The sequence below is a fragment of the Prionailurus viverrinus genome, chromosome A2 (genome assembly GCF_022837055.1).
Source record: "Prionailurus viverrinus isolate Anna chromosome A2, UM_Priviv_1.0, whole genome shotgun sequence".
Lineage (NCBI taxonomy): Eukaryota > Metazoa > Chordata > Mammalia > Carnivora > Felidae > Prionailurus > Prionailurus viverrinus.
Genome location: NC_062562.1, coordinates 9906411 through 9933370, shown reverse-complemented (window position 1 = coordinate 9933370; position 26960 = coordinate 9906411). Strand labels below are relative to the sequence as shown.

At 42.4% G+C, this 26960-nt stretch overlaps 2 protein-coding genes and 1 pseudogene across 2 annotated transcripts; 1 reads left to right on the top strand and 2 right to left on the bottom strand.

Moving 5' to 3' along the window:
• Positions 1–5869: 5869 nt before the first annotated feature.
• LOC125160165 (olfactory receptor-like protein OLF4) lies at positions 5870–6901 on the top strand. Its single transcript, XM_047848845.1, has one exon. It carries the CDS (start codon positions 5870–5872, stop codon positions 6899–6901), a length of 1032 nt encoding a protein of 343 aa, XP_047704801.1.
• Positions 6902–15126: 8225 nt separating this feature from the next.
• Positions 15127–15955, bottom strand: LOC125159100 (olfactory receptor-like protein OLF4). The gene is given in 2 exon segments (XM_047847020.1): positions 15127–15180; positions 15182–15955. Coding segments are annotated over 2 exon segments (828 nt in total).
• A 7024-nt stretch (positions 15956–22979) lies between these two features.
• LOC125160191 (olfactory receptor 7A17-like) lies at positions 22980–23974 on the bottom strand (annotated as a pseudogene).
• Between the last annotated feature and the right edge of the window lie 2986 nt (positions 23975–26960).

Here is a 26960-nt window from a genome sequence, read left to right as displayed (position 1 = left end):
GCCTCTGGCTGTCAGCCTACTAGGCCATTGCAATATCATTGACTATATTCTGTCCGCTGTGCCTTTGATTTCCGTGACTCATTTATTCCACAACTGGAAGCCTGTACCTCCCACTGCCCTTCACCCATCCTCCCCACCCCCCTCTGACAACCACGAGTTTATTCTCTATATTTATGGATCGGATTCTGCTGTTTTGTGTGCTTGTTTATTCATTTGAAGCAGACGCAATGGGGCACCCGAGTGGCTCAGTTGGCTGAATGTCTGACTCTTGATTTCCCATGGGGTCGTGGAATTGGGTTCCCCGCCACACTGAGCATGGAACTTGCTTAGGATTCTCTCTCTCTGAATCTCTCCCTCTGCCCCTCCTCCACTCACACATGCTCTTACTCTCAAACAAAAATTTAAAAAATGAACACAGACTCATTTATGGCCTCTTATTTTATGTTGAAAGGAAATGAGTGAAATTTGAAGAGTGTTGATATAAAAATAATAAATGTTTGAGTTAATATGCAATTGATAGAATGTAGACATGTAGACACAACAATTTAGTATAAACAATAGACATACATTCAAATGATGAATTACTTTTCTTATGGTAATGCATCAAAGACAATAAAATCTGGAGCACATTTGTATTTATGCACTGAGAAATTCTCTACCAGCTAAGGAGGATTAATATCTCCAAATTGATTTTAAAATTCTTCTACTTAAAGATGGGGTTACAACACAAAATGCCTTTACCCAGGGGGAACTATAGTGAATGAACGGAGAAGCTTAGTCTCAGGTTCTTAACAAAATTTTATTGGACAAATGTTTGTGTTCAAGTCCTAATGCTAATGTACAATGACTACATTAGTGTTTTAAAACACATGTATGCTCTTACAATTCTGGGGCTCAAAAGCCTGAAGTCATTCTCATGGGTCTGAAATGAAGATGTTTGCAAGGCTTGGTTCCTTCTGGAAGCTACAGGGAAGAATCTGTTTACTTTTCTATCCCAAGCTCATATCATAGTGCAAAATATGATCTAAATATATTTTATATAACTGACAAATGCTTCACACAGAGGGGCTACATGGCAGCTGTTAACTTGTGACATATTATGGAATTCCTAAATGTTTGGAAAATGTGTCATGAAGCTGAGGTATGTAGTGCTTGGGGTTCATATCAAAGGAACTCGTTGAAAAGGAAATAGGAATGTTCCATAGATAGCAGAGCTGTGTCTCCACCACAAGCCAAGCGTTTGGACAACCAAGGCATCTAATCCACAAAGAGTGTTCAGTTCTAGACTTGGGGGAAAAGCTGAAATCAGGGTTGGGATGAGATGCGGGGATGTCTGCCCTCTGGGAGGAGCAGAATTCAAGAGCAAGGAGTGATTAACACTGGGGTCACAGTCTATTGGGAATATGGAATCTCCAAAAAACTTTCCTTTGTCTCCAGACCAGTGTCCTCCAGGGAAATCATGTGCTGTAGGGTGGAGAGGCAGGAGGGGAACGTGCCTCATGAACAGACAGAGGAAACTATAAATATCTCCTGTCTGCCGTCCCTCTGCCTGTGCAACCTTGGGCTGATGGGACCCTGTTGTTGCTTCTGGAGTCTGAAGCTTGGCTGGGACTCATGCTAGCCTCCTTCCTGTCATCTTGTGTGGGGACATAGTTTAGTCACCACCAATAACCATCTGGAGGAATTCAGACAGCCACAAGGAGACCTCTCCCTCAGAGCTCCCATTCAGGTGAGTCTGAGACCCAGCAGGTCTTCAGGAAAAGATTAGGGAGAATCAAAGCCAGGTGCATTTACCTAAGGTCACCACACAGCCACCAGCCTAGCCCAGAACCTGGAGATCTCTATGGTCATTTGCTTTCCTGATTACTTAATGACCTCGTGGATGATGTTACAGAAAGGATTGCACATTGAACTCAGCCACACATGGGTGATTGTTGCCAGTGAAGTGATGGGTGGGGAGGCAGGAAATACTTCCAGTAAAAGTAGAACACGTCCAATGAGTCTTGCAGTTGAAGGGAGTAGGAAAATTAGGGATGGAGGGATGTGCAGTGAAGTCAGGACGTTCCTTTTTTGTCTTTAAATGAGGCATCCTGGGGGGTGCCTCGGTGGCTCAGTGGGTTAAGCTGCAAACTCTTGATTCCGGGTCAGGTCATGATCTTATGGTTTGTTTGATCGAGCCCTGCATCAGGCTCTGTGCTGACAGCTCAGAGACTGGAACCTGCTTTGGATTCTGTGTCTCTCTCCCTCTCTGCCTCTCCCCCATTCACACACCCTGTCTCAAAATAAATAACAAAACATTAAACAAATGGGGCATACTGGGCTACGTTTCCATATTGATGAGACATATCTAGACCAATTTACTGCTTGCATATACGACCTCACAACATTAATTCATGAGACATATATTTTCACAGCGTGCTCTTGCTCTGGGTATTCGTATGACCGCCATGATGTGATAAGTAAAAACTAGCTTTGCTTTGCAGTGATTTCATTATCTACGAAGTTGACTATATTTGTGGTTAGTTAGGTGGGTAACAAATACACCTATTTGTGGGTAGTTAGTTACCTAGCTTTGCTTTGCAGTGATTTCATTATCTACGAAGTTGACTATATTTGTGGTTAGTTATTCCTTGGTTGCCTCATTTACGCATTGTCTCTAACGGGTCTTTGCATGTGTACAGTGGAGTCGGGAGGTGCTACTTCCATTTCTGATTGCATTCTTTCTAAAAAGGAAGTGGATGGGGTGTTGGGTGTTATTTTCCCCACTTTGCCATTTACCATTGAGTTCTATTGTGTACATATAGACATATACGCCTGTGACATAGACATATAGGACTGTGTTCATTAGTAATATGGGGTCAAATCTGTCACTCGGTTATACTGTGTTCTCTCTTGTTATTTATTTATTTACTTATGTATTTATTTATTTATTTATTTGCCTTCCTTCATTATCCTACACTGAGCTGTCATTAATACTCTTCACTTGCAAATTCTTGCTATAAACAAAAAGGAGTATACGTGGTACTTTGTACATTGCTCACAAATCACTGTCTATACACATTTCCACGTGCCTTCCCATCTCTGTTATTCCCTATAGTTCCTTTGGCCCGTTGTGAAAAGATCTATTTCTGGAAGTTGCGTTATCTCTGACTACCACGGCTTCTTTACATTTGACTGAAGGTCACCTTACTCTCCATAAGCATATTTGAATCCATGTATCGTTATAAGAAAATATTTATCATTTAGATACAGCTCCTTCCCCAGTGATAAAGGTGATTCTATCGCATTCTTTTCTTTCCACGTGTTTGGAGTGTGATCGGAAATCAGTGGCCCACCTCGATACCACTAAATCATTTTATGCCTTTTGTACATCGGTTTTAGAGTCTCACATAATTTTGTTTCACACAGTTGTTTTGAAACTTGCCCTAATTTCACTCCTCCTGGAAGTCTTTATTCTTTCAGTTCTCATAAAGCTTCTCTTGCTATCTTAGGCGCACATACACATTCATAACCAGACGGATGAATGAATGGCGGCCTGTGGACAACATAAACGCTCTTTAGGTTTTAGGGTAGTCTTTTCTTGACCTGCGTCCACTCTTCCTTCTTCCTCAAAACTACCTCATGGACTTGTCTCCAACCGACTAGGGAAATGCTGATTCTTTATTTCAATGTCTGCATAATATCTCATGATACGGCTGTGCTACTCACACTTCGAAAGCTTTTCCTAGCTTTTCTCGATGCATTGCTATTATAACAATTCTGCAAAAATATTTTGAGATTGTTATGTGAAAAATCTGGTTCTCCACTGGAGGCAATACTGTCCCTCAGGGGGACACGACTTATTTGGGTGTCACATGGTGGGGGGGGGGGGCTCAGGAAGGGCCAGGGATGCTCTAAACATGTTCAAAGCCCAGGACACACAGCACAGAGACCAGTCTGTATCAGAACGTCAAGGGTGTCGGGACTTAGAATCTCTGAGTGAAAGCATATCTGTGTTTTCACATTTGTCGCTGTCTTCAGTTGTTTTCTCAACATCGCAGTGGTTCACACTCCTCCCAGAAAAATTAGAGAATCTCTTTTTTCTACCTGTTTAAAAATTTCAACACAGTCAGCTCGAGAGATCTTGTTTTCTTCAACCGTTACTGAATTTGAGCCAATATGTACATATTTGATCACCAGGTTCATTGTTACATGTCTATTGTTATTATATGTCCATAAAGTCTATGCCTATTCCTCAGCTAGCAGCATTTCACATGAAGTTCACGGATTGCCGTTTAATGCCTTGGGTTGGATATTATGTCCACAAAATGATTTAAATTTTATGTAGCTAAATATATCTATCTTCTTACTTCCAATTTTCCTGCCTTAATTACAATGATTTTGCTCACCTGTGGTTTGTATCTGCGTTTTTATGCACGTTCACTGAAAATGTACTGTTTCCATTTACTTCAAGATCTCTAATCCCTCTGAATTGTTTAAGATGTGTATACTAGGGAAACTTTATTTTCTTTCAGATGGATAGCCACCTTTGCCAGCCTTTAGGAAACAACCTTCACCAACTAAATTGGAATACAGTGGTGCCTGGGTGGCTCAGCCCGTTGAGCATCTGACTCTTGCTTTCGACTCAGGTCATGATCTCATGGTTCGTGAGATCAAACCATGCATCAGTCTCCATGCCGAGCGTGGAGCCTGCATGGGATTTTCTGTATTACAAAAGGCTGATGGGTGTGCATCTGACTTCGGCTCAGGTCATGATCTCGCGGTCTGCGAGTTATAGCCCCGCGTCGGGCACTGTGCTGACAGCTTGGAGCCTGGAGCCTGCTGCATATTCTCTGTCTCCCTGTCTCTCCTCCCCTCCCCCACTCACGCTCTGTCTCTCTCTCTCTCTCTCTCTCAATAATAAATAAACGTTAAAAACTTCAAATACAGGAAAGAAAATGAACATGCCACTCTCACTTGTCAATGTTATTTCTTCACGGGAAGCTTGTTCATTGGAATTCAGGTAACATTTTACATTGTTTGCGGGAATGATTATGGATCTGGCCAGCTTGAGTTATACTCCCTCCAAACTTAATCACGGTGGCTGGAATGAGAAGTCATGGTAAGAACACAGCCAGAGAAACAATGATTTGTGGTGTGTGTGTGTGTGTGTGCGCGTGCTTTTTGGAGTGGGATTCATCCTCAGAGCAGGGGTACACGGTCTAATATATTCTGAGGTGAATACAGAAGCCAGAACTCAATCAACACACAGTACTCAGGAGGGCTCGATGTCAATTGACAGGAGACTTTGCAAGTAGAGTCTAAAAGACAAGCAGTACATAGTGTGGGTGAGTGACTCTGTTTTCTTGAGGGTTAACCAGCAGCGCCCATTTCCTTGAAACTGCCTGACACCATCTCTGATTCCCCTCCTGTTTACTCCCCTTCCTACACATGCTTCCTGTTTGGGACCCAAATAGCTCAAAGTAGGATCATCCTCGGGGCCTTAGCAGAGGCCATTCCCTCAGCCAGCACACACTTCCCCAGACATGCTCGTGGCTCCTGCCTTCCTTTCCCTGAGGTCTCCGTTCAGATGTCGCCTTGTTCACTGTTCTTGACTGAACACCAATTACAAAATAACACTTGTATCCACACTTTCCTTTACACCTACTCTTGTTCTCTTCACAGCACTTGACACCCTCTGGTGTCCTATTGATATTTTGATTTCCTTCTGTTCATTCTCCATCACTGGATTATACTGGCTTTTGATTTTCCCGGACTCATTGCCTCAACAATGCCTGGAATATGTTTGACCCTCACTACAACTTCTTGACAGCAAAATACAAGTCGTAGCATTGCAACAATGTGAGTGATACTGTTCATGTGAAAATTAATGATGTCTCCCATCATCTTTCCTCGTGGTCAGTGCAACCTCATGGAACCAGGAAATGATACACAAACATCAGAATTTCTGCTTCTGGGGTTTTCAGAGGGTCCAGAACTGCAGCCCCTCGTATTTGAGCTTTTCCTCTCCATGTACCTGATCACTGTGTTTGGCAACCTGCTCATCATCCTGGCCGTCAGCTCTGACTCCCGCCTCCACATGCCCATGTACTTCTTCCTGGCCAACCTGTCCTTTGTAGACATCTGCATCACCTCCACCACCGTCCCGAAGATGCTCTGGAACATCCAGACACAGAGCAAAGTCATAACCTATGAGGACTGCATCACACAGGTGAACTTTTTCATAATCTTTTCAGGATTGGACATCTGCCTCCTGGCCATTATGGCCTATGACACGTTTGTGGCCATCTGTCACCCCTTACACTACACGGTCATCATGAACCCCCGGCTCTGTGCACTGCTGGTCCTGATGTCCTGGATCACGAGTGTCCTGCATTCCTTGTTGCAAACTTCAATGGTGTTGCGCCTGTCCTTCTGTACAGGCTTGGAAATCCCCCACTTTTTCTGTGAACTCAATCAGATGATCCAACTTGCCTGTTCTGACACCTTTCTTAATAACTTGGTGATGTATTTTGCAGCTATCCTAGTGGGTGGCGGTCCTTTCGTTGGGATCCTTTACTCTTACTCCAAGATAGTTTCCTCCATACGTGGGATTTCATCAGCTCTGGGCAAGTATAAGGCATTTTCCACCTGTGCATCTCACCTCTCGGTTGTCTCTCTATTTTATTGTACTGGCCTGGGAGTGTACCTCAGCTCTGCTTCTACCCAGAGCTCCGACTCAAGTGCCACAGCCTCGGTGATGTACACGGTGGTCACGCCCATGCTGAACCCCTTCATCTACAGCCTGAGGAACAGAGATATAAAGAGGGCTCTGAAGAGATTCTCTGCGATGGCAGTTAGAAAAGGTCCAATTGTCCTGCGGTTGAAGAATTTCCCAGGATTGCAAGCCTCAAGGTCTTAGCGTCAGAAATTGCGTTTCGTTTTTTTAAGCAGATTGTAGACATAGAGTTTGTTTCTCTCATTTATTTCCCGGAATTTTTATTTTTTCAACCACTCAGTACAATTTAGTTCCTCATTTTAAGTTTTTCCCTCTCTGTGATCCAACATTTTCCCCGTCATCTTTTTCTTTTATTTCTAAATCGATTTGCAAGCTGTGATATGAGAAAATTAGGAGTTCTCATTTGTCTCATGGAAGTGCCTGGATTTCTTAAGAATAATTTCTTCACAGGGGCACCTGGGTGGCTCAGTTGGTTAAGCATCTGACTTCGGCTCAGGTTCCTGGTTCCCGAGTTCGAGCCCCACATTGGGCTGTGTGCTGATAGCTCAGAGCCTGGAGCCTGTTTCAGATTTGTGTCTCTCCTTTTGTCTCTCGCCTCCCCCCCCCCCCCACTTATGTTTCGTCTCTGTCTCTTCTCCCTCAAAAAATAAAAAAAAAAACATTAAAAAATTTTTGAAGAAAAAAGAATAATTTCTTCACCAATGACAAAATCATTCCACATAATAATGATTTTAGTTTTACTAAAGGAATACTCATTTGTTACCTCTCTGTTGGAATAAATTCAATTTGGCAAATAGGCCATTTCTATTCTATTCTATTCTATACTATTCTCTATTCTATCCTATTCTCTATTCGATTCGATTCTATTCTCTATTCTATTCCATTCTATTCTATTTATTCCATTCTATTCTATTCTAACTCTGGGACCACAGTTTTTCACTTTGTGTCTGTCATTCTTTTGTATATCACTACAATAACTGCTCTTCCTGATGAACAGATAAGTGTGTTTTATAAGAGACCATTAGCTTTTTTCTCCAAATTAGGATCCCGTTCTCTTTTCAGGCTCTATGTCCCCAGTGCTTACATTAGTCACTGGCAAATCTGATTATCCAAAACTTGTCTACCAGTGGAGTCTACACGGAAACAGAAATTCAAAAAAGTAGAATGACTTAATACGGCCTTGGAGTCAAAGATGACTTTGACTATGATAAAGCAAATTTTAAGTTCTCCTTTGTAGGGGCGCCTGGGTGGCTCGGTCGGTTAAGCGTCCGACTTCAGCTCAGGTCATGATCTCACGGTCCGTGGGTTCGAGCCCCGCGTCGGGCTCTGTGCTGATGGCTCGGAGCCTGGAGCCCGTTTCAGATTCTGTGTCTCCCTCTCTCTGTGACCCTCCCCCGTTCATGCTCTGTCTCTCTCTGTCTCAAAAATAAATAAACGTTAAAAAAAACAATTTTAAATTCTCCTTTGTATTACTATGCTCTACATTTCTCCTCAAGCTGTACATCTCTCAATCAAGTATGGAATAGCAGTGGCAGTGTTTAAGGGGTTTTATTCGCTGGGGTGAATGATTGGTTACTTATTGCCGTCAAAAGACTCATAAATAAAAACAATAAAATGGTCCTGAAAGAAATTAAAAAATACATAAATAAATGGGATGACATCCTGTGCTCATGCTTGGAAGATTTTTTATTTAATTTTAGGATGGTTTTAAAATTGTTTTCCAAGGATACCCCATTTTTGTTATTTTCAAATTATCATTGAATCTGTAGATCTTCGGGTTAGTATTGCCATCTTCACAACTTTAATTCTAACTTAAATTTCTCCTCACGAGGGACCTAACGAGGGAAATTTCTCCTAAATTTCTCTTAAATTGCTCTCAGTCTGGGCTCCACATCCAGGACCCGCAACATCAACACCACCAGGGAGCTTGTTAGAGAAGCAGGGTCCGTGGGCCCCTGGAGACCTGAGGAATCAGAATTTGCATTTCAACTACAGTCCCTGGTGAATTGTGTGCACAGTGGAGAAACCTCAGTGTGGAACAGGTTTCCTCACCTTCTCGCCATTGACCCTTGGAGCTGGGTAACTATTTTTGTCGAGTGCTGTCCTGCGGCTGATGATATTCAGAAGCAGCTCTTCAGACATGGACAAAAATCCCAAGAGCAACTCTGGTGGGAACCACTTCCCAGAGTTTCAGAACCAGAAAATCCTGACATCATTCCAATTAAGACTACATGCTGATTGGTTTGTGCCTTTGAGCAGCACATTGAATTCCTCTGAGCCCATTTCTACAATACAGAAACAGCTCATGAAAGTACTACATCATAGATTGTACTTTTGTCAAAATTAAACCATAGAATCCCTTTAGTGTGCTAAGCTAGTCTATGCTGCAGAAAATCGAAACGTATCTCTTATAATTAATAAACACTTCATTATAAGGGAAAAATGACAGTTTGTAACTTGTGATCTAATAATGAAATTCCTACTTGTTTCTGCTAAACTATTACACAACCAAAGAGGTTAGTACCCCAACTTTTTAAAATTCATTTATTAAAATTCAAGGATCCAAGAAGGTCAGGGAGTCCCCGAGGGACTGCGAGGATCAGTAACCTCCTTGCTTCTGGCAGCTTTGCACCCAACCACCTCCCCCGATGCCCAGCAAAAAACCATGTGAGAACACATTTGCCTCCCCCAAAGACGAAAGTGCCGATATCTTCCTAACGTCAAACAGCTTACATATGGCGGGGCCAAGGGAAAATATGAGCAAGGGGATAAGCCAACACTTCACAAAAGGAAGAGCACGTGATTGGCTACAGGGCGCGCAGTTACAAGGTCAACCACGGAAGACTTCGCTTTCACGTGCCTCTTGCATCATTACTTGGGCAATTCGTCTTCATGGGGGCTGACAGCAGGTGAGGGCAGCCCTGTTATCCCTTTCTCTTTTTAATGTTTATTTCTTTGAGAGAGAGAGAGCACAAGCAGGGGAGAGAGAGAGGGAGAGAGCACAAGCAGGGGAGGGAGGGTGAGAGAGAGAGAGCACAAAGCAGGAGAGGGACAGAGAGAGTCCCAAGCAGGCTCCAGGCTGTGGGCACAGAGCCCAACAAGGGGCTGGATCTCACAAACGGTGAGATCTGAGCTGAGCCGAAACCAAGAAGAGGTCTCTTAACCCACTGAGCCACCCAGGCGTTCCTCTCCCTTCCCTATGTGACATCCTCTCATCGATACTCTTGGACTCTGCGTATTGGTCTCTTTTTCACAAACCCAAGGGGCACCTCGAATCCTCATTCTGTATGTCAGCCACTGGACAGAGGCTTCCCCAGACCATGCTCTGTAAATGCTCCCGACGTCACGACAGTCCAGTTTTGTACCAAATAACTTCTTTCACATGATTATGCTTGACCGCATGATGCCATCCGTATATTTATATTATTGTTCTCTGTCCATGATGCTACACAGAAACATATGCTAGTGAAGGGATTTCACCTTCTTTGTTCACTTTTGTTTTTGTCACAATGTATGTGAATATATGGTTAATATGAAAAACCCAAGGATATGAAAAATTATAGAATTTAAAAAATAAAGGATAATGAAACCAGGTTAAAATGACTAGTTTCCAAACAACTGTCCACAGCAAAATTATGTGAAAACTAAAAACTAACTGAAATTGGCTATAAAAAAGAAATTGTTAATGATATCAACATGGATTCATAATTAAATTGTCAATGGCCTACACGCGAAAAAACATAATACGTAATGTTCCTACAATGCTCAGTTTGTATTTGTGGGATGACTCAGAAATTAGGTCTCAAAGTATAAGGACATTGACCATATGGGAAGGGTGTATTTCATTCCATTGGAAAAGGTTGAATTGCTAAATAACATCTAGAATAAAGGGATGTCTAAACTAATACTGGCATCAATGGATATCTATCTGGAAGAATATGAAACTGGACCTATCCCGCAGACACGTTACCAACATCAGAGGGATTATGACCTCAGTGTAAGCGGAACCATACAATATAGCAGAACATCAAGGAAACTACATATAACATTCACAAGTGAGCAAAACCACTAAATAAAGCCATAATCTCAGAAGTAAGAAGATAGATTTATTTAAATAAAATATAAAATTTTTATGATCAAAATGTATAGCAAAAATCAATTGAGAAACAATGATCTCAGGAAATCATTTGAAATGTTGGTAATGTTTTAAAAATAAAAGAGAGAGAGAGAGAGAGAGAGAGAATAACCTATGGGCATATAATAATAATAAAACCAATCAGGATGGTCATCAAACATATGACCTTGGCTGAAACTGAGGGATGGTTTAGGAAAATAACAAGAACTGTCTCTTTCACCCAGCTGCCTGCAAAAGAACTTACAGGACTGTTACACTGTTTGTGCTTGAAACTTTCAAATAGGAGCCAAAGGGTTATTCTGAATTTTTTGGCATAAGAGTAAGTGTAACCAGGTTGAATGCAGAAGCTGAAAGCAGCTGTATTACATATACTGACATTCTGTCACCAGGAGTTTCCCAGTCTCTGCACCCATCCTGCCCAGAGCCTGCCCTGTGGTGGGGAGCGTCCTGTGCCCTGTAAGATGTTCAGAGCATCCCTGACCTCTGTGCACCCCTCTCCAGCGTGACAGACAAAGTGTCTCCAGACATTGACCAATGTCCCCTGGGGGACAAAATTATACTCCATTAGAAACACACAGTGAATTTAACAATCTCAACATATTTTTTGTAGCATGGCCATAATAGCAATTGAATGGTAGAATAAGAAAGATCTTCAAAAGTGTGAACGGCAGTCATTCGGTGAAACTGATATTAACACTGAATAAATACATTATAACTTAATTGAGCGAGCAAACACACAGACACAGCGATATGCTCTGGGCTAAATTGGATTGGGCCTCAGGAGATGACAGATTAATGTTCTCGACTTCCACTCTCTCTGACCCTCTCATCCATGGATGATGAGGCTGAGTTGTCTGACAGGAAGGTCTCCTTATGGAAGTCTGAATCCCTCCCTGGATGCTGAATTCCTCCCTGGATGATAGATTAGAGATCATTTTCTCCTCAATGGAGAAAGCAGGACGGTCAGAGAAGCATCAGCCCCCAGCCAATGTTACTACTCAGAACAAACAGAAGAAAACTACACCCCTTCCTGTCTAAGGTGCACAAGCTGACAGACAGGAGACTAGGAGGTATTTTCGGCACCCTGTGTCTGCTCGTTAGGTACATGTCTCTCTTCTTACTCCAGCATGGCTCCCAAGTGGACAACCCTTTGGCACACAAAGGACATTTCTCTAATGAATCTCTGATCCCAAGAGACCAGTTTGGAAGCAGTAACTGCAGTTAGGTTTTTTGTTCTTCCTTTTCCATGAATGTGACCCCTTCATGATGAGTAAACTCACAGCACCACTGTGAGTTACAGTTTCCTCCAGGTCTATGTATATGGGATCAATTCCTTGATTTCTCTTTCTGTTGCTTCATTATTGGTGTATAGAAATGCAACCGATTTCTGTACATTGATTTTGTATCCTGCAAAAATTCTTAACAAGATACTAGCAAATTGAATTCAACAGTGTATCCAAAGAATTATTCACCATGATCACATGGGATTCATTCCTGAGCTGCAAGTCTGGTTCAATATTTGCAAATCAATATGATACATCACATTAATAGAATAAAGGACAAGAACCATATGATCCAGTCAGTGGATGCAGAAAAAAGCATTCAACAGAATACAGACTCTTTCTTGATAAAAATCCTCAAGAAAGTCGGGATAAAAGGAACATACCTTAACACCATAAAAGACGTACAAAAAAAGGCCCACAGCTAATATCACCCACCATGGGAAAAGACTGAGAGCTTTCCCCCTAAGATCAGGAGCAGGACAGGGATGTCCACTCTCACCGCTGTTGTTTAACATAGTGTTGGGAGTCCTAGCCTCTGCAATCAGACAACAAAATGAAATAAAGGCATCCAAATTGGCAAACAAGTCAAACTTTCACTTTTTGCAGAAGACATGATACTTTACATGGAAAAGTCGAAAGACTCCACCAAAAAACTGCTAGAGCTGATACATGAACTCAGCAAAGTCTCAGGATGCTTGAATGTTTAGAAGTTACCTAACATCATGGCACTGAGCCCTGCATCAGGGCTGACACTGTGGAGCCTGCTTGGGATTCTCCCTGTCTCTGCCCCTCCCCCATCTCTCTCTCTCTCTCTCCTCTCTCTCTCTCAAAATAAATAAATAAACTTAGAAAAGAAACTCTCCAACAAAGCAGTTAAAGCTTATGTGACAGTATTACAATATACACAAATAGAAACTTGAAATATCTACTGTTCATTTGCGTGTGGCTCCTTTAACTCACCAAAGCGCACACTTTACATACTGGGAAAAGGAACCTATTTCATGCGACGGTAGGAAGACTCATGATAGTAGGTAGCGTTTCAAAGCTTTCAGAAGAAACGGGAAGCGAATTCGGAGATAAAACAGAAGACACTAAGCAACCCCTTACCTCAGTGAACAAACCACCTCAGTGCGGACAAAAGCCTCCATGCTTCATTAAATAGAGGCAGCGCATGAAAAAGAAATATTTTGCATAGGAACACAATGGGTGTTTTGCTTCCTTGGGTTTATGGTCTCCTCTGACACCAAGAACATATTAGATCAATCTGTTTATTCCAATTTGTCTTTCCATGTTGACTCCACGGGGAAGTACATATTTGCTCATCAGTTTTTACCAGTGGCTATGATAGGCCTCTGGATGCCAGGCTGAATAACAGAAAAACAACAACAACAACAACAACAGAGTCCAGTTATGAGACACAGAAGCCTGTTTGTACAGTAATTGCCTGACATTAGGTTTTTCAATTCTGAGGCATCCATTTCAAAGACCACTATTCATATTAACACATTGCCAGGTGTATGATTCAGTTACTATACAAACATGCAGGCCCCCCCTCACAAATTGCCCCATTAGAAAGCCCTGGTAATCTAGGTAACAACTGTGAGTGACCCCACTCTTCCTGTTCGGTGCCCACATTCCATTACTGGGCTTTTTGTCTGGTTTTTGCTGTTGTTATTTTTGAGTACTGGGGGATAATATTTTATTATTCTTTTTCTTTAACTGTTTACATGAGTGCAGTTGACACACGATGTTACCTTAGTTTCAGGTCTGCAATACAGTGATTCAGCTTCTTTGTACATTATGCGGGCTCACACAGGTGTACTGACACCTGTCCCATTATACCGCTAGTACATCATCGATGACTATATTCCACACACTGTGTCTTCCATTCTCATTATTGATCTTTCCATACCTCCATTCCCCCTCTTCTTGGCCCATTCGGCCCATCCTCCAACTCCACTCGTGTTTTAAATTCATCCATAAAAACTGAGCCCAGTAAAACATAGTCACTCCCCCCATGGACCCCCCAAGAGCCAGATCCTTCATAGTGCTCTCTTTCCTTCCCTGTTAAAGTCTCTCCCTCTCTGAGACCTCCTTCAATGGCCTTTGGGAATCCCATGTGCCCTCAACATTTGTGAGCAATGAACCTTGTGTTTTTAGAGTCCTCTGGTGGGTGTTGCTGAGGTGTGACCAAAATAAGAACCCAAAGGCCAGGGCAGTCACAGCATAGGCTCTGGTCAGGGAAACACTTGGGGGAATGTCCACAAGCACAAGGGCATATGCAAATGCCTGGCTTTTCCTACCTAAGCATTGGTGTCAATAGCCTGAGGCTTAAATGGACCCCTGCTAGAATTCACATCATCAAAGAGTTCTTAAGGAAGGGACTTAAAAGAGATTCACAGATTCCAGGTGAAAGCAGTGGCTTTGTATTTCCATCTACAATAAAATTATGTAGGGGGCCTAGGGGCCAAGTGTAGTGTTTTTCCACATGAATAACTCACCTTGGGATTATTCTTTGGGGAAAATTAGGGAAATTTTATATGGCATGGTATAAATAATTTGAAATGAAATTATTTTTAAGGAGACCAACTTGCCCATTGTAAGATACAGAAATTTCCAGGCATTTGTGATCCAACATTTGGGAAAACACTGGGAACGTATGAAAGTGAACAAAGGTGAATTGGTATATCAGACAGAGTGGAGTCTTGATAAAGTGAGTTACCTCAATGTATAGAAAAGTTGAATTCTAACAAACAGAAATGCCAGGAAGTAAATAGAAGGAGCAGATTCTACTTCCCCAGTGTGATCAAAGATTAGCAGTTCCTGGCTCTGAGGCTCTGAGCCCTGCAATCATGGGCACGTCTTTCGCCTCAGGATGATTGTCCCATGCATTGCTGGAACCCCAACAAATCTTTTCAGAGCCCTCCTTATGTCTCTGTTCCTCAGGCTGTAGATGAAGGGGTTCAGCATGGGCGTGACCACCGTGTACATCACCGAGGCTGTGGCACTTGAGTGGGAGCTCTGGGTAGAAGCAGAGCTGAGGTACACTCCTAGGCTGGTAGAATAAAATAAGGAGACAACCGACAGGTGAGACGCACAGGTGGAAAATGCCTTATACTTGCCCTGAGCTGATGAGATCCCACAGATGGAGGAAACTATCTTAGAGTACGAGTAAAGGATCCCGGCCAACGAAGCACCACCCAGCAGCATAGCTGCAAGATACATCACCAAGTTATTAATAAAGGTGTCAGGACAGGCAAGTTGGATCATCTGATTGAGTTCACAGAAAAAGTGGGAGATTTCCAAGGTTGTACAGAAGGACAGCCCCAACACCATTAAGGTTTGTAACAAGGAATTCAGGACACACATGATCCAGGACACCAGAACCAGCAGTCCACAGAGCCGGGGATTCATGATGACCATGTAGTGTAGGGGGTGACAGACGGCCACAAAGCGGTCATAGGCCATCACTGTCAGAAGAAAGATGTCTAATCCTGCAAAGAGCAGGAAAAAATACATCTGTGTGATGCAGTTCTCATAGGTTATGTGTTTGCTCTGTGTCTGGATGTTCCAAAGCATCTTTGGGACGGTGGTGGTGGTGAAGCAGATGTCTACAAAGGACAGGTTGGCCAGGAAGAAGTACATGGGGGTGTGGAGGCAGGAGTCAGAGCTGATGGCCAGGAGGATGAGCAGGTTCCCAAACACTGTGATCAGGTACATGGAGAGGAAAAGCCCAAATATGAGGGGCTGCAGTTTTGGTCTCTCTGAAAATCCCAGAAGAAAAAAATCTGAAATTTGTGTTTCATTTCCTGGATTCATGTGCTGGAGGTGACTACCAGGGAACAACAACAAAAAAATAACATGACTGATTTTCTCAATAATGAACATTGCAAATATCATTGAAATGCTACAATTCTTATTTTGCATTCAAAAGTGAATATCCATCGTTTCTGTATGGAACTTGTCCCCTCTCAGCATCTCCTTGCCAGCTCTGAATAGGTATTCACTTCCCACACTTAACATTTTCCCCAAGTGCTCATATTTTCTATACTTTTAATGAGGAATTCTGTCACCCATTTGAGGAATAACCTTGAGCACTGACTAACCTTCACACAAAGCATATAAGTGTCTAGAAACAAAAGCCTGGAGGGTTCAGTGATGGAGAAAGGGGATAAGCAAATAAAGACCAGATAAAATATGGAGGTGACAGGTGCCGTGAGGAAAAACAAAGCCTGTGTAAAGGGAAGCGTGGATGGAGGGATGGCTCTTCCTGGTTGTTTGGGCACACTGGCACACATGTAAACAGAGCCCTCGAGGAGACAGGAGACACGAGGTCCTCTGGGGAAGAGCGTGCCCATCGGAGGGAACTATGAGTGCGACAGCTCTGAGGAAAGACGTGGGTTTTTCTAAATTAATATTTTAAAGCATGAGGGTGGTCGACACACCAGGTCACGTTAGTTTGGGGGGCGCCACACAGTGATTCAACAAGTGTCAACATCACGCCCTGCTCACCAGGCATGGAGCTGCCATCTGTCACCACACAGCCTGTGACAGCATCACTGACTGTATTCCCTCCGCTGGGCCTTTACCTCCTCTGAGTCTCCCCTTCCTGAACATGGAAGGAATTCCTTAACCGGAAGCCAGTGTCTCCCACTCCCCTTCACCATCCTGCCTTTTGTTGTTTGCATATTGTGTTAAAGACCCAGGCTCAAAAGAAAGCCAGTGTGTCCAGGGGAAGGAGCCAGAGGAAGACTGATGAGAGGTGGTGGCAGGGAATGTTGAGGAATGAGGTGGCCTCCCGGACACTGATGAAACTTCCCGGCACAAGGAACCCCTCCTTCACCCCTCCCTGGAGAATGAACCCCCAATTCCATACCTTCCAACACTTGGCTTGCCTCCCCTGAACGACCCACCAGCTTTACACTCACACCGCCTCACCCCTTCGATCTCACACACACCGAGCCTGAGTTGTAGCTTCTCTGGAAGGCCCAGCTCAGGTCTCGGAGCCTCTACACCCCTGCTTCCCTCTGCTTGGAGTCACCCCCTGGTCCGTTTGGAGTTTTTCACCTCTTCTCTATCCTGAAAGTCCTATCTCCTCTTTCTGAAGCAAGGAGTCCTCTCCCTCATGAGTCTTCGTGGGTATAGTTCCTTTTAATATTCTCACAGCCTATTAAATAGTCTATTAAATAGTCTATTAAATAGCTTCCAGCTACCAATCTCTCTGAACCTTTCCCGAAATACCTGCTGAGCTCTGAGCCTCACCTGGATGGGGTCTGTGAGAGGAACGTCTCCAGGTGGAAGTCTGAATTCCTTCCTGTTGGTTGATGATCGAGAGTGAAGCTGTATTCCCAGAACAGGAAGGAGTGAAGCATTCAAGCCAGGCTGAAGAATCCAAATGCAAAAACCACGTCTCCTCCAGCTTCGGGTTAACCATGTCTGGATCTGCAGCAGAGGAAATATTTATAGCTCCTTATGTTTGCTGTATCTGTTCTCTGCACCAACTCCTTAGACACGTTTCCCATTATTACTCCAACCCCTGAGCCCATCTCCCCATGGGAACATATCTGGACAGCATGGAATTTTTCCTGTAGATTCTCTGTTCCCAAGATACAGGTTAGAATTCAGGCATATCCGATTTTTATTACTCCTCCTCGAACTTTCCTGGCTTCCAGAGCTCTAACATTGAAACTTTTCACAGACCTGAGTGAAAGTTTTTTTCCAAATCTATGGCTCAGGAACCTGTGTTGACTATGACCCTTGGTTCTTTAAAACATGGGTTGTGATCAAAACCACACTCAGGTATCACCTCACGCCAGTCAGAGTGGCCAAAATGAACAAATCAGGAGACTATAGATGCTGGAGATGATGTGGAGAAACGGGAACCCTCTTGCACTGTTGGTGGGAATGCAAATTGGTGCAGCCGCTCTGGAAAGCAGTGTGGAGGTTCCTCAGAAAATTAAAAATAGACCTACCCTATGACCCAGCAATAGCACTGCTAGGAATTTATCCAAGGGATACAGGAGCACTGATGCATAGGGCCACTTGTACCCCAATGTTCATAGCAGCACTCTCAACAATAGCCAAATTATGGAAAGAGCCTAAATGTCCATCAACTGATGAATGGATAAAGAAATTGTGGTTTATATACACAATGGAATATTACGTGGCAATGAGAAAAAATGAAATATGGCCTTTTGTAGCAACGTGGATGGAACTGGAGAGTGTGATGCTAAGTGACATAAGCCATACAGAGAAAGATAGATACCATATGGTTTCACTCTTATGTGGATCCTGAGAAACTTAACAGGAACCCATGGGGGAGGGGAAGGAAAAAAAAAAGAGGTTAGAATGGGAGAGAGCCAAAGCATAAGAGACTGTTAAAAACTGAGAACAAACTGAGGGTTGATGGGGGGTGGGAGGGAGGAGAGGGTGGGTGATGGGTATTGAGGAGGGCACCTTTTGGGATGAGCACTGGGTGTTGTATGGAAACCAATTTGACAATAAATTTCATAAAAAATAAATAAATAAAAAAAATAAAAGCACACACAAAAAAATAAAATAAATAAAACATGGGTTGTGGTGGGAACACAACTCCTGATAGTCTAGAAAATACCTATTCCCTCTCCACCAAGCAAAGATGTGCTCATTTGCTGGAAAACCATGGGTACAATAATCCTTGGATTCATAATTCTTTTGACAAATCAACTAGGAGTTTTGTATTTTTAATACAGGTTAAAAGTTGACATTTATAAAACATTTCGTAATTCTAGGTGTATTACAAAGCTGTAGTCATCAAGACAGTATGGTACTGACACAGAAACAGACACACAGATCAATGAAACACAATAGAGAACCCAGAAATGGACCCACAATGATACGGGCAATCTTCACCAAGCAGGAAAGAATATCCAATGGAAAAAAGGCGGTCTCTTCAAAAATGATGCTGGAAAATTGGGTGGCAACAGGCAACGTCAGCTGGATCACTTGCTTACACCATACACAAAAATAAATTCAAAATTCCAAAAGACCTAAACGTGAGGCAGGAAACCATCAAAATCCTGGAGGAGAACACAGGTAGCTATTTCTTTGGCCTCGGATTTAGCAACTTCTTATTAGACATGTTGCAGGAGGCAAGGGAAGCAAAAGCAAACATGAACTATTGGACCTTCACCAAAGTAAAAATCTTCTGCACAGTGAAGAAAACAAGCAAGAGAATTGAAAGGCTGCACAAAGAATGGGAGAAGATGTTTGTGAATGACACATCAGATAAATATTCGTGTGTGTGTGTGTGTGTGTGTGTGTTCCACATTTTCCTTATCCATTCATTTATTGATAGACACTTAGGTTGCTTCTATATCTTGTCTGTTGTAAAGAATGCTGCAATAAACCTAGGGGTGCGTATATCTTTTCAATTTAGCATTTTTGTTTTCTTTGGAAACAGTAGTGGAATTCTTGGATCGTAAGGTAGTCCTATTTTTAAATTTTGAGGCCCCTCCACACCGTTTTCCACAGTGGCTGCACCAGTTTGCATTCCGACCCAAAGTGTGCAAGGTACCTTTTTCTCCACATTGTCACTGGCATTTGTTGTTTGTTGTGGTTTTGATTTTAGCCATTCCGACATGTGTGAGTTGGTATCTCAATTGTGGTTTTGATTTACATTTCCTTGATGATGAGAAATGCTGAGCATATTTTCATTTGTCTGTTGGCCATCTGGATGTCTCCTTTATTTTTTTTATTTTTTATTTATTTTTTATCTTTTTTAAAAAATTTTTTAACGTTTTTTATTTATTTTTGAGACAGAGAGAGACAGAGCATGAACGGGGGAGGGGCAGAGAGAGAGGGAGACACAGAATCGGAAGCAGGCTCCATGCTCTGAGCTATCAGCCCAGAGCCTGACGCGGGGCTCGAACCCACGGACCGCGAGATGGTGACCTGAGCTGAAGTCGGACGCTTAACCGACTGAGCCACCCAGGCGCCCCTGGATGTCTCCTTTAGAGAAATGTCTATTCAGATTCTCTGCCCATTGTTTTTTGTTGCTGTTTAGTTGTATGAGTTATTTACATTTCTGTTTACTTTTATTTATTTATTTTTTTTATTCAACCAAGTTAGTTAAGATATAGTGTAATAATGATTTCAGGAATAGAATTTAATGATTCATCACTTACATCTAACACCCAGTGCTTATCACCAGTGGCCTCCTTAATACCCATCACCCATCTAGCCTATTCCTGCAGCCACCTCCCCTCCAGTAACCATCAGTTGTTTTCTGTCTTGAAGAGTCTTCTATGGTTTGTCTCCATCTCTGTATCTTATTTTTGCTTACATTTTCCTATGATCATCTGTTTTGTTTCTTAAATGCCACGTCGGAGTGAAATTATATGATATTTGCCTTTTTCTGACTGACCAGATTTGCTTAGCATAATACACTCTAGTTCCATCCATGTTGCAAATGGCAAGATTTGATTCTTATGGATCACTGAGTAATATTCCAGTGTGTGTGTGTGTGTGTGTGTGTGTGTGTGTGTGTATACCACTTCTTCCTTATAAGTTCATCAGTCAATGGACATTTGGGCTCTTTCCATTCTTTGTGGATTGATGATAGTGCTGCTATCAATATTGGAGTACACGTGACCCTTTGATCACCACTCCTGTGTCCCTTGGCTAAATAGCTAGTAGTGCAATTGCTGCCCCGTAGGGTAGTTCCATTTTTTTTTTTTTGGTGGAACCTCCATACTGTTTTCAGAGTGGCTACACCGGTTTGCATTCCCAAATGGAGTGCAAAAGGGTTCCACTTTTCTGCATCCTTGCCAACATCTGTTGTTTCCTGAGTTGTTAAATTTTAGCCATTCTCACAGGTGTGAGGTGGTAACTCATTGTGGTTTTGATTTATAGTTTCCTTATGAGAGATGTTGAGCATCTTTTCGTGTGTCTATTAGCCATCTGAATGTTTTTTTTGGAAAAGTGTCTACTCATTTCTTTTGCCAATGCTTCACTGGATGGTTTGGTTTTTTGAGTGTTGAATTTGATAAGTTATTTGTAGATTTTTGATATTAACCTTTTATCTGATATGTTATTTGCACATATCTTCTCCCATTCCTTCAGTTGCCTTGTAGTTTTACTGATTATTTCCTTCACTGTGCAGAAGCTTTTTATCTTGATGAGATCCCAAAAGTTCATTTTTGCTTTTATTTCCCTTGTCTCTGGAGACATGTCAAGTAAGAGGTTGCTGTGGCTGAGGTCAAGGAGGTTGTTGCTTGTTTTCTCCTCTAGGATTTTGATGGAGTTTAGGTCTTTCAGCCATTTGAGTTTATTCTTGTGTATGGTGTAAGAAAGTGGTCCAGGTTCATTCTTCTGTATGTTGAGGTCCAGTTTTCCCAACACCATTTGCTGAAGAGACTGTCTTTTTTCCATTGGGTATTATTTCCTGTTTTGTCAAAGATTAGTTGGCCATACGTTTGTGGGTCCATTTCTGTGTGTTTTATTCTGTTCCATTGGTCGGTTTGTCTGTTCTTGTGCCAATACCATACCGTCTTGATGATTACAGCTTTGAAATACATCTTGAAGTCCAGAATTGTGATGCATCCAGCTTTGGTTTTCTTCTCAGAATTGTTTTGGCTTTTCTGGGTCCATACAGATTTTAGCATTATTTGTTCTAGATCTGTGAAGAATCCTGGGGTATTTTGATGGAGATTGCATTACATATGTAGATTGCTTTGGGTAGGATCAATATTTTAACAATATTTGCTCTTCCAATCCATGAACGTGGAATGTTTTTCCATTTCTTTTGTTCTTCTTCAATTTCTTTCATAAGCTTTCTATAGTTTTCAGTGTATAGATTTTTCACCTCTTTGGTTAGGTTTATTCCTAGCTATCTTGGGGTGTTTTGGTGCACTGTAAATGGGATCAATTCTTTGATATCTCTTTCTGATGCTTCATTATTGGTGTATAGAAATGCAACCTATTTCTGTACGTGGATTTTATAACCTGTGACTTGACTGAATTCATGTATCAGCTCTAGCCATTTTTTTTGGTGGAGTCATCAAGTTTTCCATGTAGAGTATCATGTGATCCGCAAAGAGGGAAAGTTTGACTTCTTCCTTGCCAAATTGGATGCCTTTTATTTCTTTTTGTTGTCTGAATCCTGAGGCTAGACTTTCAAGTACTATTGAACTATAGTGGTGAGAGTGGCATGCCTGTCATGTTCATGATCTTAGGAAAGCACTCCATTTTTCCTCATTGAGGATGATATTATCCGTGGGACTTTCATATATGGCTTTTATGATGTTAAAGCATGTTCCTTCTATCCCTACGTCCTTGAGTATTGTTATCATAAAGAGACTCTTAACAATAGAGAACAAACTGAGGGTTGCTGGAAGGGAGGTGGGTGAGGGGATGGACTAAATGGGTGAGAGGCATTAAGAAGGGTGCTTGTGATGGGAACTGGGTAAGTGAAGAATCACTAAACTATACTACTGAAACCAATTCTACATTATATGCTAACTATGTAAATTTAAATAAAATCTTGGAAAGAAATCAAATAAAATCCAACTTGCCCATTGTAAGATGCAGAAATGTACAGGCATCTGTGATCCAACATTTGGGAAAACATGGGAATGTATGAGGGTGGACGAAGGAGAAACCGTATATCAGACAGATCAGAAGCTTAATAAAGTGAGTTATTGAAATGTATGGAGAAGTTGAAATCAAACAAATGGGAATTCCAAGAAATAAATAGAGGGGGCAGATTCTACTTCCACAGTCTGATCAAAGAAAAGCAGTTCCTGGCTCTGATGCTTTGAGCCCTGCAATCATGGCATGTCTTCAGCCCCAGGACAATTGGCCTTTACATCACTGGAACCCCAACGATTCTTTTCAGAGCCCTCTTTATGTCTTTGTTCCTCAGGCTGTAGAAGAAGGGGTTCAGCATGGGTGTGACCACGGTGTACATCACCGAGGCTGTGGCACTTGAGTGGGAGCTCTGGGTAGCAGCAGAGCTGAGGTACACTCCTAGGCCAGTACAATAAAATAAGGAGACAACCGAGAGGTGAGACGCACAGGTGGAAAATGCCTTATACTTGCCCTGAGCTGATGAGATCCCACGTATGGAGGAAACTATCTTAGAATAAGAGTAAAGGATCCCAGCTAGGGAAGCACCACCCAACAATCCAGCTGCAAAATACATCAGCATGTCATTAAGAAAGGGATCAGAACAGGCAAGCAGGACCACCTGATTGGTTTCACAGAAAAAGTGGGAGATTTCCACCTCTGTACAGAAGGACAGGCACAACATCATTAAGGTTTGTAATAAGGAGTTCAGGGTGCTCATCATCCAGGACACCAGAACAAGCAGCCCACAGTAGGTGGGTTTCATGATCAGCATGTAGTGCAAGGGTTGACAGATGGCCACGAACCGGTCATAAGCCATCACAGACAGTAGAAAGTTGTCCAATCCAGCAAAGAGTAGGAAAAAATACATCTGTGTGATGCAGCCTGCATAAGTTATGACTTTGCTCTGTGTCTGGATGTTCCAGAGCATCTTCGGGATGGTGGTGGAGGTGAAGCAGATGTCTACAAAGGACAGGTTGGCCAGGAAGAAGTACATGGGGGTGTGGAGGTGGGAGTCAGAGCTGACGGCCAGGAGGATGAGCAGGTTCCCAAACACAGTGATCAGGTACATAGAGAGGAAAAGCCCAAAAGTGAGGAGCTGCAGCTCTGGTTCCTTTGATAGTCCCAGAAGAAAAAATTCTGAAACTTGTGAATCATTTCCTTGTTCCATGGGCGAGAGGGGACTATCAGGGAACAAAAAATAGCATGACCGAGTTTGTCAACAATGAACATTGCAAATATCATTGGAATTCTATAATTTTTATTTTTCTTTCAAAAATTCAATATCCATAGTGTTTTGGATAGAACTTGCCCCCTCTGGGGACTCCCTCATGCCAGCTTTGAATAGGAATTCACATCCCACACTTAGCTTTTTCCCCTAATACTCATGGATTCTATAGTTTTAATGAGAAATTCTGTCACCCATTTGAGGAATAACCTTGAGCACTGACTAATCTCCAGACAAAGAGTACAGGTGTCAAAAAAATAAAAGTCTATAAGGTTCAGTGATGGAGACAGAGGATAAGCAAATGAAAGAGTGGATAAAATATGAGAAGGTGACAGGTGCTATGAAGAAATACAAAGCCTGTGTAAAGGAAAGAACGGGTGAAGATGTTACTTTTTACTGGTTATTCGGGCATACCAAAACACATCTAAACAGAGGCCTCAAGGAGACAGAGGAGACACAAAGTCCTCTGGGGAAAAGGACACCAATCAGAGGGAACGACCAGTGCAGAGGCTCTGAGAAAAGTAATTTTTTTTAATCAATTTTTAAAACCTGAGGGTTGTTGATGCACCATGTTACAGCAGTGTGGGGTGTACAATCCAACAGTTTTACACATCACACCATGCTTACCACACGTGGAGCCGCCATTTGTCACCACACAATGCTCTGATAATATCACTGACTATATTCCCTTTGCTGTGTCTTTTAGTCTTGTGTGTCCTTCGTTCCTTAACTGGAAGCCAGTATCTCCCACTCCCTGTCATCATCTTTCTTTTTGTTGGTTTGTTTGTTGTTTTAAAAGCCAATATTCATTGGTCATTCAATGGTCAACCAAAGCCATTGCGTTGAGGGGAATGACCAAGAGGAAGAGTGGTGACAGATGGTGGCAGGGAATGTTGAGGAACAAGGTGGCCTCCCCGGTACTGATGAAACTTCACGGCACAAGGAATCCCTCCTTCACATAGAGTCCCTTGCACTTTATTGATTTTGTGTCCAAAGAATCTTTGGATAGAAATGGGCCCCCTTCTTATCTTCATGTGTTGGGTAATAATCTGGCATCTGTATATTAAGGGTCACATTATGGAGCTATGGGTTCCAGGACCTCTGCTTTGAAAACCGCTCATGGCACACGACACACACACGCACACACACACGTGTGTGCCCCCTAGTCTCCTAGGACCATGTCACAACCAGACTATTCTCACCTCAAGGCACATTAATTAGGTAAACACTGATACAAGGCAAGCTGTTGACAAGAGATTTTCTTTCCTCTAAAGATGTGAAAATACGTCCAAGTTCCAGTAGTTAAGTCTTCTATGAGCATGTAAACATGGGTCTCCGCATTAATATGAACTTTTCATAGCCAGTGTTTAAAGAAATTAAAATATCATTTTCAAAAACTGAGAGCAAGAAAAGTGGAAAGAAAGATCTATGAGTTGAGGTGGCCCCTAGCAACGGATGAGAATGTGTCTTCTCTTCTGGCAACACCCCAACCCCAGGTACGTCTCCTTCATGCCCAGGATAATGAAGCAGCAAAAAGCAATGTATCTAAACGGAAAAGTTAGGATGTCTAAGTTATCAAGACATCCCGCTAAATAACAAGCAAGGGAAAACCCCCACAATTCTCTAAGGGTAATACACAGAGTACAACAAAAGTGGCGGATTTTAAAAGATTATTTGCTAACAAAACCCCACCTCTTATAAGTGATATAAAATGCAACACCTTCATCATCAGAGACTCGTGTTTTGAATTTTGGATCTACATATGTTTGCTTTTTGAATTTGGAGAACCAAGCAAACTACTCTTTTTTTCATTTAAATTCTATTCAGGTAACATACAGTGCAACATATTGTTTTCAGGAGTAGAATTCAGTGATTCATCACTGAAAACACCCAGTGCTCATCACAGCAATTACCCTCCTTAATCCCCAGCACCCATCTAGCTCATCCCCACCTACCTGCTCCATCAAACCTGAGTTTGCTCTCTACGAGTATGAATCTCCTGTGGTTTGTTTCCCTCTCTTCTCTTCCCCCACCTTCCCAACCAAACTATTGTAAATGCTAATATCCTTCCCCAAATAGTAGGGCTAGAGGTATCTATCCTGCTCAGGTGGTTGGCAGATTTAGAGAACACGCCATAAAGAACTTAGCATAGTTCCCTCAATGGATAATGAGTGCTTCTTACTGATGAGGAGATTTGACCGACTTTTTCTTCTCTCAAAGTCCCCATCACTTCCCCACTTCTGGGGCCCCAGTTATACAGCCCTATTTCAGTTTTCTTCCTCTCTCCACCCATCACAAGCTAGCACCCTTCTAGCCAATATTCACATTTACCCCCAAGAGATCTGTCTATATTACAATTATGTTACTGTCCACCTTCCTGATTTAATGCTTTCATCTGACCCCCCCCTGGAGAATGAACCCCAAATCCATATTTCCAACACTTGGCTTGCCTCTCCTGACTGACCCAACAGCTTTGCACTCATGCTGCCTCACCCACATCAATTCTACCGACACTGAACTTGGGTTGTAGCTTCATCTCAAGCCCCAGTCTCAAGACTCCGAGCCCCTACACACTTGCTTCCCCTCTGGTTGGAATCATCCACTGATCTATTGGGAAGTTTTCATCTCTTCTGTCTTGAAACTCCCATCTCCTCTTTCAGACAGCAAGGAGTCGTCTCCTTCATGCATGTGTGTGTGTGTGTGTGTGTGTGTGTGTTTTGACATTCCCACAAGAAAAAAAAGACTTTCTTTTGTGATAATTTACATGTGGTGTTATCACTGTAATTTTTATTTAATTCCATATATGTTTCCCTGCTAGACTGTGGGTGCCCTGGGCATGTTATACTTACTCCCATCCTTTACCCCAGACATAGTTTGGTTGGGGACAGTAGTAATATGTACATATTGCATGAGCGAATGAGAGATGTGCTCACAGGAGTTGTCAATGAAAGGAGAGAGAACACAAACAGGGAGCTACCAGCACAGGAACAG